At 34.6% G+C, this 19529-nt stretch overlaps 1 protein-coding gene across 1 annotated transcript; it reads left to right on the top strand.

The window, feature by feature from the left end:
• The first annotated feature begins 239 nt into the window (after window positions 1-239).
• LOC127879908 (synaptotagmin-4-like) lies at window positions 240-18898 on the top strand. Its single transcript, XM_052427017.1, has 5 exons — window positions 240-613; window positions 2766-3601; window positions 4507-4630; window positions 13801-13991; window positions 17302-18898. Exons 1-5 carry the CDS (start codon window positions 550-552, stop codon window positions 17419-17421), a joined length of 1335 nt encoding a protein of 444 aa, XP_052282977.1. The 5' UTR covers window positions 240-549; the 3' UTR covers window positions 17422-18898.
• The last annotated feature ends 631 nt before the right edge of the window (window positions 18899-19529 follow it).

Here is a 19529-nt window from a genome sequence, read left to right as displayed (position 1 = left end):
TTACAATAAAAGCAGATTGTAATTTCCGAATTCTATGTTTTGTATGAGAATTGTGGTTATGTTTAATGCGTTTATACATTGCTATATTATAAAACAAATTATACAGACGATTAATTCAGCTCTGGAAGCACGTTTCCACAGAAGAAGAAGGAGATTGCCAATACGAGCTCTAAAATCGATCACAAACTTGAAAACCATGATAAGCAGCAGCCATGTCACTTCTGTGCTTGCAGTTTCATGATCAGGATCGATAAATACTTCCAGGCGACCACAAGCAACAGTTAGGAACAGACCCTCAGAATTCTTATTGGGCGGCATAAGAGAACTAATTCGATTGTGACGTAAATAGACCGCCATTTCTGATGTGAAACTATTGCGTGTAATAAGTTATCTTTTAGGTTCTGTGAACGTTAGAACGGAATATATACAGAGAAACTGATACATATGATTTAGTAAACGTTGTTCTGGTATATAAGAGAAGAACGAATTGTCCAACTGAAGAATTAAGGGACATATTTGAGAACATATTGGAGGTTTTTGTGCACAATAATGGTTGAACACGTTCCAAATCAAGGCATTAAAAGCAATTCAGCTAATGTGTCTGCAGTACATTGTAAGTATTGGTTTGTACTTTTAAATTATTTAATTGTATCTTTATTTTAGATTTAAATGCAAACAAAACGTTAATTAACGTCGCTAAAAGCTTAGCAAATCACATTCGTGCGTTTGCGGTAACAGCAAGGATGCATGGGTGGAAAACTGCTATTAAGAATCAGTTTTCATATTCTTTTGTAATTTGAATAAACATATTCAACACGGATTTGTCTGAGCATGAAGTACAGAGGTGCTTTTAAAAACACAACTATATCATAGTGGTGATAAATTAACGTCAACTATTAACACCCATGTCAGCATTTATAAAATGTTGCTGTATGACATTGAATTTATAAGTAAACATAGATCATGATTGCTAGATAGTATTATTATATTATGCTATACAAATATAAATGATACATTTAAAGCTTTACATACGCAAATATGGAAACTGTTCCTATATTTTGACATGCAAAGGCAAACACTTTGAAGGTCATGTTCATTACCTGACGGGTACTCGCATAGGTAAAATACATTTAATAGACATTCAACATTTATATTTATTTATTCATCTTTTAGATAAACACATATCAAATGCAGATACTGTTTAGGCAGTCACACATAGATGCCGTTCTATGGAAATGAGATATATTAAAGAAACAACTTTCATACTCAAAAATAAGGGAGACATATATCCGTTGTGTGTATTGATTTGTAATATCATAATTTATTACACAAAGTCATTAAAAATGTTAACCGTTCACTTAAGGTACATTTAAAATGTTTGTTCTGGATAAGATTCTTCCAGTATAAGTACCAATTATGATCTAAGAATGAAACAATCACTTTCAATTCAAAAAGCTTAATGCAATGTTTAATTGATTAGAAACCGCCAACAACTTTTGCCACAACAGTAAGAAACAATATATGGACTTTTGCATAATTTCTTCTAAATATTTAATATCATGTGCCAATGGTTCACGCTTACAGATTTGTTTACGTTGACTGTCTTGTGTGTGTTTTTTTCGACCAATACACGATGTTTCGCTTTAAATTAGTGGCCCATGGAAACTTATAGGCTCTTTTGGAAACATGATATAAGTTCATGGTTCACGTGTATAGGAATCGTATGTTAGTCCGTAACGATTAAATGATACAATTAATAAAAATGCATATTTTGTTTTCAAATATATAGAAGTAAAAGTGGAAAACAACTTATCTACATTACAATAACAATCAATCTACATTTTGACTCTGAACGAACGAACCGATCCCCTTAACCATCAGCAACATCGCAACTATCATAAGCATCATGAGCGTCATCATCATCATCATCATCATCATCATCATCATCATCATCATCATCATCATCATCATCATCATCATCATCATCATCATCATCATCATCATCGTCATCATCGTCGTCATCGTCATCATCATAATCATCATCATCATCATCATCATCATCATCATCATCATCATCATCATCATCATCATCATCATCATCATCATCATCATCATCATCATCATCATCATATTAAGCAGCAGCAGCAGCCGCAGCATCAACTTATATTTCTTCATTCTCATCAGCATCTTCTTTTTTTTCGTCTTTATTCTTTAAAGCATCATCATTGTCGTTATTTTGTAAAATTTTCTTCAAATTTTGTCAACATCATTCAATTAATCCACGGTTTCTTGCATTTTATTGATAACAATTTATTTATCATTTTATTGACATTTTCGAAACGGTTAATGAGTTGATAAATATCAGAACGTCCGTTGGTTTAGGAACTTTATTCTTTTTTAAGCTTCGTTCTGTGAAAACCGGGCATAATGCAAGTGTTTTTGCAAATAAGCTTTGGTGATTTTGAAAAAATATCAGGAACAACACTTCCCACCTTGACTACATTTTTGGTAAGAAGTGACTTCGCACACGAACAATTCTATTAAAGCTGAAAGTGTCGTTTATTATTAGCATGTGCGGACTGTACATGCTTACATGGGACGACATTTTAAGCACATCCATTTCGCCCGATTTTCCCAGAAAAGCGGCTCGTTTGATAAATAATAATCTTAGAAAATGTAATAATTATTTGATACGAGTGTTACCGTGAGTTTCAGCTTTTAAATGACCTAAAGATTTTATGGAGATTATTTTATTTTGATTTCAGTAAGCGTTTTTACCATCATAGCAATATGTGCTGTCACTGTTGTCAGCCTGGTGCTTATCACAGCCGTTGCTTACAAATGTTACCGAAGACGTCAGCTGAGAAACGCTAATAACAGACTGTCGTCGGCAATTAAAAAAGGATTGAGGGAGACGCCATCTTCCAGTAAGCGGTCATCAAGAAGTTCTTCAGTCGTAAAAGTTACAAAAGCAACTAGTCCAATTTCGCCTTCAGACCACTTAACTGGTCCGGGCGAAAAGCTGTCACCGGGGAGCTTTTCCATGCGTCCTGACAACATGGACTCGCCGCATCACTTGGGCGGGAAAATCAGCCCGGAAACCAGTCACCATACTGAGTACGAAAAAGGCGACCGGACGCCGGAAAAAGACGAGAATGCGAAACTAAAAGATTATGCGCAATCGTTTTCGGACAAGTCTGAGCCGAAATATCGTGGAGCCCTGAATTTTTCCCTTGAATACGACCACGATAAGACGGCGCTTCTGGTGAACATAATGAGCCTCGTGGATCTACCACCTCGTGACCCCAGCACAGGAGGATGCGACCCGTACGTGAAACTTCAACTTTTACCAGAAAAGAGACACAAATGCAAAACGCGTGTGCTCCGGAAAACTCTTAATCCCGTCTACGACGAGACCTTCACGTTCTACGGGATTTCAAGCAACCAGCTTCAGGGGATGACGTTGCATTTCGTAATTCTCAGCTTCGACAGGTTCTCGCGAGATGCGATCATGGGCGAGGTTCTCTATCCGGTGAAACCGGAAGACTTTGCACAGAAGAGGTTGATGCTTTGCAAGGAAATAACACCGAGGCATTTAAAGGTAAAAAGTTAACGCTGTTCACTTTCAATGCTCTTTTTATATTCATGTTGGTCGCCCTATCAAGCACAGAAAAATGACTACGAAGCAAAATTTATTTTATGCGCAAGCACCTACAGTGGAAAGGAGTAGATATTCATTTTATGCTTTTGAATCAATTCCCTTAACTCACTATTGGCAGTGATCACAAGTAGTTTTGGTTTGTGATTTTTTAGAATAATATCATAAATCGAACTATGCGTTATAACAATATTTGTCATCATACATTTGCCGTATATTGAGCGATGTACTACAGTATTTTGACAGACAATGTCAGAATACTAGTAATTTGAAAATAACATAAACATTCTCTTAATGTTACATAAAATATTTATGTTTTTTTACGAAATTATATATTTTGTCTTGAACGATAGTATTCCTCAAGTATACATGTACTTGCAAAATATATCTAAATCATGAATATTACTTATTAACACCGCATTTCATTTTGCAAATTTATATGTCCACAAGATTGATTGATAAAACAGACTTTTATGGGCTGACGAACTGTTGTCGATTGTCTCTGAATCGATGACATTGTAATTTATTAATTAACAATTTGTTGCAATAATCAATACATACGGAATGGATTGCATTCACAGAACAGAAAATACCATTGAAGCAAAGACAATATAAAACAAACATACATCCTATTTAATAAACGTAAGGAAAGCTATCTGTCGAAAACATCAAAGCACTTAATGTACATTTGTTCTCTTCAACCTCAATGTTTATGCGTACACTAAAGTTAAATTATTTCACACAATCAATATATTACACCTTTATTAATTGAAAACCTTCTAAAATATACGCTTTATATCGGACATGCTTGACTTGACCAAAATTACACGAGTCGTATCCCCTTTCAGTTCCGGATGCAGGGCTGCGGGGAGCTTCTGGTGTCCCTCTGCCACCAACCGGCCGCCAACCGCCTCACCGTCGTCGTGCTGAAGGCCCGCAACCTCCCGAAGATGGACCTCTCAGGCCTCTCAGGTACAGTTGACGTTATTGAAGATGTCATATTGCGTCATTGAACATATTAATCGCATCATTGAAAATGCATCATTCATTATGTCATCATATACTGGTAAGTTTTCGATGAGTCTAGCAAGGTCCACATGATGCACCTCTTAGGGTCTTGGGTAATGCGTACGACATTGATAGTAATTTGCATGATGGCATCATACGTCTTCCGGATTATTGAAAGTTTAATAAGATTCGCAAACTGCCCCATATGGAGCATACAAATGGTGTTTCTTACATAAATATGTGCACCGTTATAATGTTACAATAAAAAATTTCACTAGCTATTAGAATGAGCAAATCAGTGTATGTGTGAAAGTAAATATGTTGATATCCATTTGATACTACTCGTCTTATATGACCCGCGTCAAACGGAAATAGGTCTAATGTCAAATGTGGCCGCACAGTCTGGTCAGAAACGTCGCTGTTTGTAAATGAGACCTCGTTATCCTGCGTGACTTAATCGTGGATAACGCAATTTGTAAAAGAGCTGCAATGACCAAATAAGGCATAAGACGCAATTTCTCACGCAGCTGCTCATATGCTTGCAGAAACAGAGGCAGCACTCTGACTACAGACCCACAACTGAAACAGACACTATTGCTTATGTTAAAAAACATCCAAACGTCAACACTCAGTTGACAAGGTCCTTCAATAACAACGTCATAATTTGTATGATTCTTCAAACTGATAAGGAGACCATGAGATAGTTTTATAGAATCCTCAAATCACGTGAACCAACACAATAAACGAAAACAAATACGGTACGTTTGTGTTTCTTTGCTATAAATCAACATAATTTGATACATTGCAAATGATGCCTATACGATGTGCGCTAAATACAGCATAACAAATGACATTCTTTTATTAAGCACCTGCGAATAGAAATGCCAGCAGTAAAAAATAAGTACATAAAAATCATGTATTGTCTAGCAGGGCTTTATTTGTCAGCAATATATATCTCCATCAATACAAGGCACATTACCATTAAATAGAGAGATATCAGATGATTGCCTCACTGTATTATTGTAAAACATATGGTCGACAGCAATTATTGAACAAGAACTATTTTATGTTTGACATGTTTTCTATAATAAATTATAGACAACCCGCGCTCTGGGAAAATATGTATGCATGTCCGTAAAGTGTCGTCCCAGATCAGCCTGTGCGTCACAGGCTAGTCAGAGACATTTTCCGCGAATACAGGATTTTTGTTAAGAAGCGACTTCTTTTAAACGAAAAATTGCACAATTGCCCTGATTAGCCTATGCAGACTGCTTCATACGCACATGCATAAAGCCCCGTTTTCATGATTCTTAACACATATGCATTCATCCCCGTGTTCATGATTCTTCATCTGTATACTTTGTTTGATAAAACGTATTTCTAAGATGATGTAATTATAACAGTAAGATAATGCAATTTACAGTAAAAGTTAAATGTTCAACATTTCTGTCAGTAAAAAAATCCCCCAGCAATTTTGACTGAATCTTTTAAAATAATAAAAGTGTTAAATAATCCCAATTTACCAATTTATCTACCAAACAGTCTACACAAACTGCGCTCGGATATTGCAAACTTCGGTAGTTGAAATCGCAATATCCCAATGACATTTCCTAAAGATATCAATTAGGAATCGCCAGCAGGCATGTGGGAATTAATTTGTCTGTCAGACTCATCTTGAATACTACGTGCTCCTCTTTATTTATTGTCTTGTGTGACTAGACATGGCCTTTAACTTCTCTTGTTGCTTAAGGAATGTCATAGGAGCTTTAAGTATAAACGTTTACTTAAAATATGAACGGATTGTGTATTAATTACAAAACCTATAAAATCAAACATATTATGAACACTACAAAACGTTCAAATACATAATTCATTGCAAAAATACACGTGTTTGGAAGCTGTCTAACGATAGCCGTAGAGGACACACATTTGTCGTATAATGTATGTTGGAGCTTCAACTTGTCATCTTTTAAATTACCTAAATAATTGATTTGAGATCTTTCGCAGGATTCAACTTGAATATTACGTTTAGTTTCATGCATACTATAGTTTGATCTTGCCATGGATTGAAGCAGTGGTGTTCAACAACAGAATCTGGTTGTACGCACATCTTAATCACCTTTGTCAAAGTCGCTGGCGCCAAGCTATTTTCTGACAAGTGTTCCTTGTCAAATGTATGATATGGGGACGGCGTTAATTTGTCTTAGCCATGTCTGGCATGTAATTCAATAACCCAAAGTGTGCTAGTCGACGCAACGTGTATCTATATAAGCGTGCCGGGAATGTTTACGTTATACGTTAGGACTTTACCCAGGTATACTTAAAGCAATAGTATTCTTGGAAAGTTCTAAACTTGGATGCGATTTTAATGTTACGTTTTTATTTGCTTAAAGTATTACCCTTACATTTAAGGGTGCTGATTTCCATTCAGCAAGATTGTTCTTAACAATTGTCTGCTTGGTATCGATTGAAAAAAGGAGTCTTCGATTATTAGTATGAGAAATCGGTGATGGAAACATCACATTTCGCTCACTTACGATCGTTACGATTATAATTCTTGAAACCAAAGGTCTAATTAGGTATCTAACAGTGGCAGTCTATTATAAGAAATAATAAATTATTATTTCTAATACACTACTATTGCTAGGTTCGTCATTCGGAATCGTCAATATTCACGCCCATAATTTACAATCATTTTTACAGCTGATACGTCATGTCGCACGCGCATGTTTTGTTTCTTAGTTTTCTTTTCTACAAACAATAAGCGCTTATGTAGACATGAATGATATATGACACAATTTGTCCACAATCGTTCATAAAGTCGTGTACATCTTAATAATGTTTTACGAAATTGCGATCATAACTTTCGAACATTTTTTCCTGGTCAACCAAAAGTCCATACCCCTATGGTACTCCAGAGTTAAGAGACACCAATGTGCATTATGAATCAATTGATCTGTCAACCATGTCTTTGATATACGTTCGCTGCATACAGCTTCTGAATAAAACACGACATACTTCACACAGAGCACTTGCATTATCAGCGAATGCACACTTTCATTTGTGCAAATGAAGCAACTAAAAACCCATTCAGGAAACTCAATAATAAGATTTTGAGTCGCAATTAAAGACGTGTATGTACATTATTTTCTGTGAACGTACATTAACATGTTCATAAGCTAGTGGGATATCGCATTTGTGAAAAGAGAAGGTTTTGAAATATTGGCTCAACCTTGCTGATACGTTGCATGATGATCCTTTCTGCATTAATAACGATTACAAACAGTATATTTTAATAACGCTTTTCGTAAAATCATATACGGTAAAGGACTAGCGGGTCATCAAATGTGATGTAAAATTCATCTGTACCATGTTAAATTGAGTTGGGTTAGTCGAGCTCAATGTTATATTCAATTCTTTCATATGAATATCAAACCACATTAAATCGCAAACTGGTTAATAAGTGGTTTATGACATGATTAAGGCATGAAGAAGTAGAAATCAAATCAACTCATAAATATACGACTGAATTTGAAAAGATCAGCAGATTTATAGAAATGTTCAAAGTTGAAAAATGTTAAAGCAGCACAGTATGCAACATTCCAATCGTTACAACGGATCCCGATCGTATCGTGTGATTTATACTGGGTGCAAACAGCACTTAAAGATCGCGACTCGTATGAAATGCGGCACCAGGAAATAAATAATGTTCTAGCTATTTCCACACCAAATTTTATAAAGAGGGTGGAGGATTTAATAGATTTTGTTTGCTTAATAGCATTTGATTGCATTTAAAAATGCAGGCTCATGTACACGAACATAAGGGTTTAGTCACAAGTTTTAACATTATCGATCGACCTTTCCATTAACCGATGTGCTACCATGCATATGCCATATTATTATTATGTATTCTATTAACTTATATGAAATTTATTCAATCCCTTTTTTTTGTAAATCAAACACAGCAACTTTGAAAGTTGCAAAATAATTACAACCTATATACAAAAAGAACAAAAAAGGCTGCTTCCTCTCTGAAGAATGTAAAGTATATAGCGGAACATATTGCGTGATTTTTTTAATTGTTAAACACTCCCCGAAAGGTTAATTTTTGGTACGATGCAACGATACATTCTAATGCGACTGCACTATTTGAAAGAGAAGTCAAGTTGTCTTGGTCACATAGACCCTCGAGTTCAATTTGTTATTTTAACAGAACAGAACAGAACAGAATATTTTATTTTAGCTAAAGCATGCAGCTCATCGTCATAAACATACATATGCAATAACAGCATGCGTGACAATTATATACAAAACATACATCATTTTGAGGAAAAATCAATTTAAAAAGGTAATGACATACAACATGTTTTAGTGAGAATGTCACATGGATGGGGTTAATACAAAGTGATCGTATAATGTTAACACGAAATTTAATAATTGTTACAAATATAACATTTTTCCAAGCTTATTGTCTTTGTGGAAGATATATCATTTATACTACACATATAGCACATCTTCTCGTAACTTAAAGCATTTAAACAAAAAATGGCAAGTTTTCATAACACTGTTTTGTTTGAACAATTTAGTAGGTCGATATTTTATTTTAACTTGAGCGTGTTATTCTCTGTTTCTGACGCATTTTCCTTTTCACCATAGATCTGGTATTGAACTGCTCAACCGGAAAACTGTGTTTTATTTCTGTTTCGCAATAATTATTGCTGACTGCGATTATTTCGGTGCAATTATCTCTATTGAGAGATGTCTTGTGTTGTTTACGTTTGATACCAAATTATTTATTTTTTCTCGGAAATATATAGAATAGTGTCTGGTTTTGAGACTATAATCGCTGCACATGTACGAATATTATATGTTTGCTTCACAATTCCCAGGTTAAACATATTTGTTGACAATAATAATGAATGAATACGACACAGTTTGTTTTGTTTAAAACCAGACCTTTAAAACAAGAATATATTTAAAGTAAATCAGGAATAAGATAATGCTATTTTATGCCACCTACATCAATCAACTAAAATTTTTATTACAAAATCATTAATAATTTAATCGCAATATTGTAAGAAATAATACATACATGTATACGTGCTTCTTAAAAGGGATATACTGTATAACATACTTCTTTGATAGTATATCAAATACGTATGGATCGATCTTTCTCAGGGCAAATCTCTTGTTCATCAAGGACAGAAAGTTGAACTATAAATAAACTAGACGTAAATGCTCTCGTTTTCATGGTAACCATTAGTTCGAAGTATAATAAATTTGCGTGGGAGAGTTGTCGCAAATCAATCGTTGCAAACACATAATTGCTTAGGTCTTGTCAACAGTAAAAGCAGTAGTATTATTGAAAATTATAACATGCATTTGCATGTATTTCATTTACAGGTAAATTTTAAGTGTATTTGATTATTGGTTAATATGTTTACCTAATTTCCTTTACTGGATAAGCTCAACGGATGGTTATTCTGTTATTCATCGAAGGCGATTGAAAATAGCTCAAGTTGGCAGTGAATAATGGAATTATTTTCAAGTTAATTAAACATGTTATCGATGAAACTTTATTTAGACGAAAACTGAAAAATAACCGGAGTAAAATCTTTAGCTTCACAAGCAGAAGAATGACCTTATTTCAGCATATCACCCTGTATTTATTGCACTGAACAAATTGTCAAACAGCGAGACACAACGAGACATAACCCATACATAGACAGCAAACAAGAACAAAAAGTTATCGGATCACCGAATGTGTATGGCAAATGCAAAGCATTGGTCTAAATTGTTTACGCTTACATGTAAAACTTAACTGTCCACACGCAATACCTGTGTAAAGCGATCAATTATTTATAGCCTCGCGACATTGAAATGTCATTTGTATTTAAAACAATCTTCTTAAAATTTTCAAATATAACAAGTTTGTTTATGCTCATATCAATTGTCAAGGTCATGAAGACAATAAAAATCCGATTAAATTCAAGGCTTCTCATGAATGAATAAAAACGTTATATTTATAAACTCTGTGAATTTTCCTTAGGCTCTGTTCAACCGCATAAATAAATGTCTATTGTAATGTATTATAACTCAGTTAATGTCTTTCAATATATGTATGGAGATGATATTTGGTGCGTATTTCCATCTTGAAATAACAAGTGTCAGGTTTATGTTATTGAAAGAGAAGAGAAAGTCGTGAACATTTCTCATTAATAGCACTCAGGTTAAATATAGGTTTCTAAGTTGTGTGTTTTCGTTTAAATTATTTGCAATAAGCGTCTGTAAAACATATTAGTATATAAATAGAACCCGTTATTAAAACATCCATCATGGCATAACATACTAGAGTGACAATGGTATATCTTGCAACCAGATATCTTACTAGGTATTCAACTAAAACTTACTATTATGGGAATAACGTTCTAAATTGTACTGACGTTGTAGTTAAATTAATGTCTAGCAATGTCAGCACGCAAACACCCTATATAAAAACCGATATTGCAAAGGCGCACTCTCGGAAGTGTTCTAGTTTTTTACGGTTCATATCAATGTGCTTATACTGATTTCAAAAAACTAAATACACAGCAAATAAAACATAGCGTTTTAATGTGTCTTGTTCTGAGAAAACTGGGCTTAATGCTTGTGCGTAAAGTTCCGTCCCAGATTAGCCTGTGCAGTCCGCACAGGCTAATCAGGGACGACACTTTCCGCTTTTATGGTATTTTTAGTTTGAAGAAAGTCCCTTCTTACCGAAAATCAAGTTAAAGCGGAAAGCGTCGTCCCTGATTAGCCTGTGCGGACTGCACAGGCTAATCTGGGACGGCACTTTACGATCATGCATTATGCCCAGTTTTGTCAGAACAAGACACAAATAAATCAAATTATTGATACAACAATCTACGTTGGAAATCGGGAATACTAAGCAAATTACAAAACGATCTGTTTATTTACCATGTTTCATGTCAACATATAAATGAATGCACGTTAACAGTTTTACTTAATACGACACGTTTAAACAAAACATTTAAAAAACAAACAAAAAACACAAAAAAATTCAATTAAAGCAACAACAACAACAAGCATGTCATGTACACGGATCTTTTACTATTCCCATAATGTTTACCATACTACAAAATATTGCAATTTCTGACCTTTATTAAGAACGAACTAAATTTTATTTTATCAAAATACTGTTTTGAGTGATTTATAACATTGTATTCTCCTTGCGTTCTTAAAAATCCTTACAAAAATGTGCCCATGTATCTTAGTTTGTTAATATTATATTGAAATTAAAAAACGCTCAATTGTAACGATAGTTCAACCATTCACAAATAGTGCCTTTTCTTCTTTAACCCGCCTCTGATAAAAATACTTCTAAAATAACGTCACATTTGCTTGCATTCGCACTTCTATTTCTGCAAAAATGCGATCTAAGGTATCAAGTTTGCTTGATATTAATTAGCAAACATAATGGACTTCCTTATAAGTTTGACCATTACGAACACGCGAGATTTGCTTTTATATATTGAGTCACACGGAAAAAGAGCTGCTTGATTCAGAAATAAATATGTCTATGGAGACCGCTAATACCGAAAATGATGTGGACATACTAATTGAATCCAACGAAACTAATGGAAAATCAATGCTGAATTTCATTGAAGTGGATTTCCGTATTCAGAATGTATGAATCCACCATTGTTTTACGTAAATATAGCACCAATAAAATATACTCGATACACTATGTTTCGCGATACATGAAAACACATATAATTAACATTGACCTTAAAATAATTTAAAGTCAATGATGACATTTAGTACAGAGGCGCATTTGTAAGGGACGTTGCGAAGATAAAATTGTCTTTATTGCTTGAAAGGTCACTTTAATGGTTTAAATAAATAATTATTTGTCCTTTAAGTCACGTAAACATGTCATAATGTTTTTTATGATATTTTGTTTTCACCGATTGGAGCGTCTGTCTAGCCCTTGACGTTGTATGTTCACAGTTTATGCCGTTGCTGAGCACACACGACATGTACTTGAGAGTGCACTTCACCATACACTCAGAGTCTTTGGTATTGTTCTATTTATGGAACTCACTTATGTTCCTAAGAGGCGCCTTCTGTTTGAAGTTAGACTGAACGGTCTTTTCCAGTGTGAAAGTATTAAGTATTGATTGTGCTGTAATGTCTGCTGTTTTCACGAAGCAAATCAGTTTCCTTTCGGTTGTCTGTTGAATCCCTAATAATAATATGATGAATAAAAGAATCACTGATTCTATTATATATTGACTTAGGAAATGATTATATCGAAATGTTTGCACTTGTACTGGTTTATATTTGATTGTTAATTAAAATAAGCCAACCTCTGCACACACACATCTTATTATACTTTCTAAAATACTTTCTCTCATTCGCACTACAAGTAGTAATAGATGTGTTATAGACGGTTATGATTATTTTAATTTTAATCATCAATGTACTATGCATACACACAAATTAATAGTTTGGTTATAGCAACACGAATAACAAAATATAAAAAATAACGCGAAATTATGTATTGTCATCATTTAGTGAGAATATATAATTATCTTGGAAGTTTATTTAAATTATAATGTTTAATTTAATATACGTGTTTCTTTGTTAACAATGAATATGCACAACTGTGAGACGGCGTAATACCACACCTACTCAGTAAATCTTGCACATCCACCGACCTTCAAACGAAAAAACACAACTATTTTACACGGCGGGAATTTCCCCAGTTCTAAAAAGAAATTTATAGCACACTGATCAAATCATCAGACGATTTCAACTTATCTGTTAGACTGTATTTATGCAAAACAATACTTTATTTACATATAGGATTACAAAACCTTCAGATAGACAACCAGAAGAGAGTACTTCGTACAATCCGTCTGTTCTGTATTTACAACATTAAACACGAACACGCTTACGGCTCGAGTAACCGTCCAGCATTGCAGGTTTAGACTATTTGAACGGCATGCATAACCTCACACGTACATGTAGAGCCAAAATGCATACACAATACAGAAAACTAATACAATCACTAAAGAATTTAGTTAATTTATTGTTTAACATATTTGCATACAGTCTTTCCCTATTTTCAGATCCATACGTTAAGATCTACCTGCTGTATAACGGACAGAGGATCGCCAAGAAGAAGACGCACGTGAAGAAGCGGACCCTAAACCCGGTGTTTAACGAGTCTTTCCTGTTCGACGTGCCCTACAACGAGGGTCTGCAGAACATTAGTCTCGAGTTCCTCGTGCTCGATTGGGACCGCATGACCAAGAATGAGGTAATTGAAGTTATGCGCGATTGTAAATTATTCCGATTTATGTATAGGCAAAACACCGTTCCAAAGGTCCAAAGGTTTGAGCTCTAGCTCAAAAATAAGGATAATTTAACTCTAGAAAAAGTATAAACAGCGACATTTGCGTAGCCGTCGACGTCTAGTCGACAAGGTATAATTTCGTTTGCGAAATGCGAAAACGGCTCTTATTCCCTATGCCGCCAGCGTTCCCTCGCTACTAAATCGCGAATCATTTGTGACTTTCCGATATATGCACTGCAAGAACAAGACAACTGGCAACTTTATTTCATCCATCGGAAGTCAAACTGTTTTATTTGTCCAATATGCGCTTTAACAACGATGTATCGCATGCAAAACAGAAGAAGACGCACTTGCGTTTTGAACTTGTATTCTAATTTCTATGTGCACTGTGAAAATAACGGCTGCAAAACCTTAAATTATTTTGAATTATCGATCGACATCAAGAAACTAATAACAAAGAACAAACGTGCCAAACCCGTGTCCAGAACTTAATTTATTGTCTGCACAGTGTGACGCGCTTATCAATCAGCCGGTAATAAATCAATAGACAATCACGTATGTTCATGAGACAATTATAAAGAACGCATTGTTGTGCGTATCCACGAAAAGCATGACACACAGACGATTAATGTTGTTTTCGCTATTATGATTGTTATCTATGTGAACCGTTCAACAGCATCATATGTGTCTTGTTCTGATAAAACTGGGCGTAATGCATGTGCGTGAAGTGTTGTCCCAGATTAGCCTGTGCAGTCCGCACAGGCTAATCAGGGACGACACTTTCCGTCTAAACTTGATTTTCGGTAAGGAGGGACATCCTTGAAACTAAAAATACCATTTAAGCGGAAAGTGTCGTCCCTGATTAGCCTGTTCGGACTGCACAGGCTAATCTGGGACGACACTTTACGCACACGAATTAAGCCCAGTTTTCTCAGAACACGACACATATTTTTATTAGTTTACTAAATGATATTATGTCGACCCTTTAACATAATGTGATTAAAGACTAGATACATACAGTTACGAAATCTGAAACACACATTTTTAAGAACGGAGATTACTTCGGAAGTATTACCCATTCAAAATATGGCAGACAGTGTCCTTTAAGGGCAGTACCTTAGAGGATTGTAACTCTGTTATATTTGTATAAGTTCCCGCAGATGTAAGTCATGCGATGTCCATTATTAAGTGAATTCAATCTGTATTAAATCTCACCGCTATTAAACTTAAATAACACATGTTTATTTTCATGTATTTTTGTAAGTGTTTAAGAATGAAAATAGTTTTCAATAAAAAAGTTTAACCAATCGAAAAACTGATTATCACATTGAATGAGCATGTTGATTATTGCGCTGAATAGTTCGACTGATTTCACACAATTTTCCCATACCCGTAGCCAGGGGTGGGGGTGCGTTGGGTGCGTTCGCCCCCAATGTTTTTTGACGAGTAAAAAAAGTGTACTATAAGTTTCAGCTTACTTTATTCAACGCAAAAACGTTTATTTCTCTTTTCTCCGGAATGCAATGAGTCTTCGTATTTAAGCGTTAAAATAATGTTGAATTCAATAGGCTACCAACAGGTAACAATAAAATTAATTTCTCGATGAAGTTATTTCCAAGATAGCTTCACATACAGAACTTTCCACAATGTTTTAAATATGTCAAATTTGACACTTAAAAATATGTCCTACTCTTAAACATTTGTAAAATTGAATTTAAAACGTTATAACATATGATTAGTTGGACGTTAATGTTTAATATTCATTAACTGTGACAGATCTTGAGCATAATGGGCAAATACGTCCATCTTTTTGTTAAGGACTTTTAGGCCATAGGGCCAGCAGTTTGTGGTTATAGGGTCTTTATGAAGCCTTATTTGTTATATGTTTCTGAAATTCGTTTAGAAATAGATAACTTATTGGTTAAAAAATAGTTTGAAACAAGAGATGTGTTTGTCAGAAACACAATGCCCCCTACTGCGTCTCTTTGATTTATTAAAAAAAATTATCATTTGGCAGGTACAGATAATTATCTCCCTTTGAAGCTTATTACTTCCCTTGGATTTTTTTAACCTTTGACCTTGAATGATTACATTGATCCTTCACCACTTAAAATGTGCAGCTCCATGAGATACACATGCATGCCAAATATCAAGTTGCTATCTGGAAGGACATAGAAGTTATGAGCATTTTTCGAAACCTAAACGCAGAAACCTAAACGCAAAGTGTGACGGAAAGACGGACGGACAGACGGACGGTCCGATCACTATATGCCCTTCTTCGGGGGCATAACAATTAAGGGCACCAGTTATACCATTTTGATTTTTGTTAAGTATTGATGCAGATTAGAGAAGACCAAGTTTTATTAATCAGTGTTTGCTTTACAATGAATTATTAGCACGTTTAGAGCAATGCTAGGCCTCTGGTACTATCCATAGTAGCAGACAAACAATTGTTTAAAAAAAGTCAAATATTTCCGTTTAATTTGCTTGATTTAAGAATGGTAGAACTTTGGGAATGGTAAAATACACCAATTGCATTATGATACAAAGATTCTAATAAATAATGATATTTTATACTGTTCTTATTGTTGATTTTACATTCTATAAATTTGTTGTTGCATATGTGAACAAAGTGTGCGCGCGCATAATAGTGTCGGGTTAAACACCGAATAAAATAGTGTATTTCCGTGACTGATCGAAAAAGGTGGTTATTGAAAAACGGTGGTGGGGAATTCATGTATATTATATCATATTCATGTCTATCAGTTACTGAGTATGATCAATGCAAATGAAATTTCATATAAAAATGCTCTATAACTTCAGTCTCTAAATACAGATAAAAAGTCACCAGAATGCAGGATTTTACGTTTCATTTTCAAAATTTTCTAGGGAAAAGTCGCACCCCCTTTTCAAACTCTACCTATGGGCCTGTTTCCAGTCATGTATGACAATATTCAGAAATCTTTTCGTATTGCTGTATTAAGTGAGACAGTTTGGATGTTGTATAATCATTATGTCTGTAACAAACCATACATGTTTTCGCGTATATCTCATTACTATCATTGTCCTACGTACACATGAATACATTCTCAATTCATGCAGCTCTGCGCGATAGCTGTACCTTTGTCATATAAATATTTGAACCGTTTCATTCGAATAATTATACTCGAGTAGTTCAAAAACGACTCATCTTCCAATGGTTTTAAGGGATTCATATAACCGTTTATATGACATTAATCGTCAAAATGTATAAATCTTCATTTGTTAATTTCAGGTGGTGGGACGTCTGGAGATTGGGGCCAAGTCACGTGGCGCACAACAACATCACTGGCAAGAGGTCATCAACTGCCCGCGAAAACAGATTGCAGAATGGCATAAGCTTATTGAGCATTGAATCACGTGATAATGACGTGTCCAAAAACCGTTGACTTCCCTCCTCTTGTTATTTGTTGAAATTCAGAAATATGATATATTATTCTTATTATTGTTATATATTACATAAAGAACCTATCTGTATTTAATCAAAGGCAAATTGACATGTATTTAATTGTCATTCAGCAATATTATATAGATACGTATGCTAAGTTCAAATATTTGACGGCTAATAATATGAGTGGTTCCAACTTGTATCGATGAATTACAAATCCTTTGCCAACGCCCTTGAACATCATACAGACCGGGTGATTTATGTCAGTTTACTGGTTTATAAACAGGTCCATTAAAGCAACAGAAACACGCTGAACAATATATTGTAGTCAACGACTACAACGAGCATATACGACTGTTGAGTATAACCAATTAAGAACAATTAATGTGTTGTGTCTGCTTGGATATTAACCAGCCCATTCGTTTTACGTTGTTTAAACTGTTCGTTCCACTTATAGTACGCCCCGGTGTGGTGTGTTGCACACAACTTAAAGAACAATATATTCTATATAAAAAACATCGTGCCTACCGATTTTGTAAGACTCTGGAAACCTCTTCCCCGCGGATGTGCCCGACCTAGTTGTGTTTTTTATGTTCATCTATCCTACGCTGCATACTTAATTATACGTAACTTCTTTAACGTTCGATTTCTTAAGACCTTGTCATTTGTGCTGATATAAGAAATTTCTGGAAGGTGAAACTTGATTAACCATTTTAAATCAGAATGGTTTGCTAACATAACCCTGAGAACTCCAAACTCCTTCGCATGAATTACACGTGTATTTAGCCCTATGCGCACGATGAACCATACAAACCAAACACCTGAGTTCGGGTTTAAAGGATGATGGATTCGAGTCAATATTACTTCCCAAAACTTATATTTTCAATACAAAGGTTTAAAAAATATGATGCGTCGATTATGCGTCAAACCGCCGTCGTAAAGGCAACATATTCAATTCATTTTTTAAGCAAGCCTTAAAACATTCGGGAGCTCCAAACAAAAGGCATGACTGACCGAATTCTTTACTGGTGAATGTGTGTTTGCTTAAGTCCGTGTTCGGAATTCCAGAATTATTTCTCTGTTATCTACATACCCCAAGTGTGTTTGTTTTGCGTTTCTCTACAAAGAGGAGCGGATCCAGGATCAATTATATGGTTTACAGTTATGTTATATATAAATTAATGACTCTCGGGAGGTATAAAATCAGCTCTTTGCTAGGCAAGTTAACAATCATAATGTTTTCAGACAAGATGACTCTTCTTAGTCATATTTAAAGATCCAGGATATCGTAAACAATTTGTACAGGAAACAATAATGGAACAAACTATCTTAAGTGTTTTGTACAAAATGTTCACCAGTTATATTATTTCTAAACTGTATTAAAAATAATTACACATGCTATTAAATAATATCAGGAAATGGACAAATAAATCTATATGTGTAAGTCTCGTTTGCTATTTTTTACAAACCAAATAAATAAATAAGGTTATTTCCTTTCAAACTTTAAGCTTAATGAAGCTTTTACTGCTTTTTGAACACCACATGCAAATATAAGCATCAACTATTTAATGAAAATAAACATCTTACCGACCAAAATACAAAAAGGAACGCATTAAAATCTTTAAATAACAATACGTTTTTAAACACATGGATGACCAGCGACTCGCAGCAAATATTGTTAATAATTGAAAGTTGATTGAAAGCTGTACTGACCACATAAGGCATAAGACGCAACTTCGTATGCAGCTGCTCATATACTGGCAGATACAGAGGCAGCACTCTGGCTACATACCCATAACTGAAACAGACGCAATTGCTAATAATAAAAAAATCAAAACATCAACATTAAGTTGATAAGTTCAATCAGTAACAACGTTTTGATTTGTATTATTCCTCAAACTGATAGGGAGATCATGAGCTGGTTTAACAAAATCCTCAAATCACGTGAACAAAAACAAATACGTTATGCTTGTGCAAATTTGTAATAAACGAACATAACATGAAACATTACATATTATGCCTATAAGATGCGCGTTAAAACAGCATAACTAATGAAATTGTTTTATTCAGCACCT

The sequence above is a fragment of the Dreissena polymorpha genome, chromosome 4 (assembly GCF_020536995.1).
Source record: "Dreissena polymorpha isolate Duluth1 chromosome 4, UMN_Dpol_1.0, whole genome shotgun sequence".
Lineage (NCBI taxonomy): Eukaryota > Metazoa > Mollusca > Bivalvia > Myida > Dreissenidae > Dreissena > Dreissena polymorpha.
This window is presented reverse-complemented; position numbering and strand designations above follow the sequence as displayed.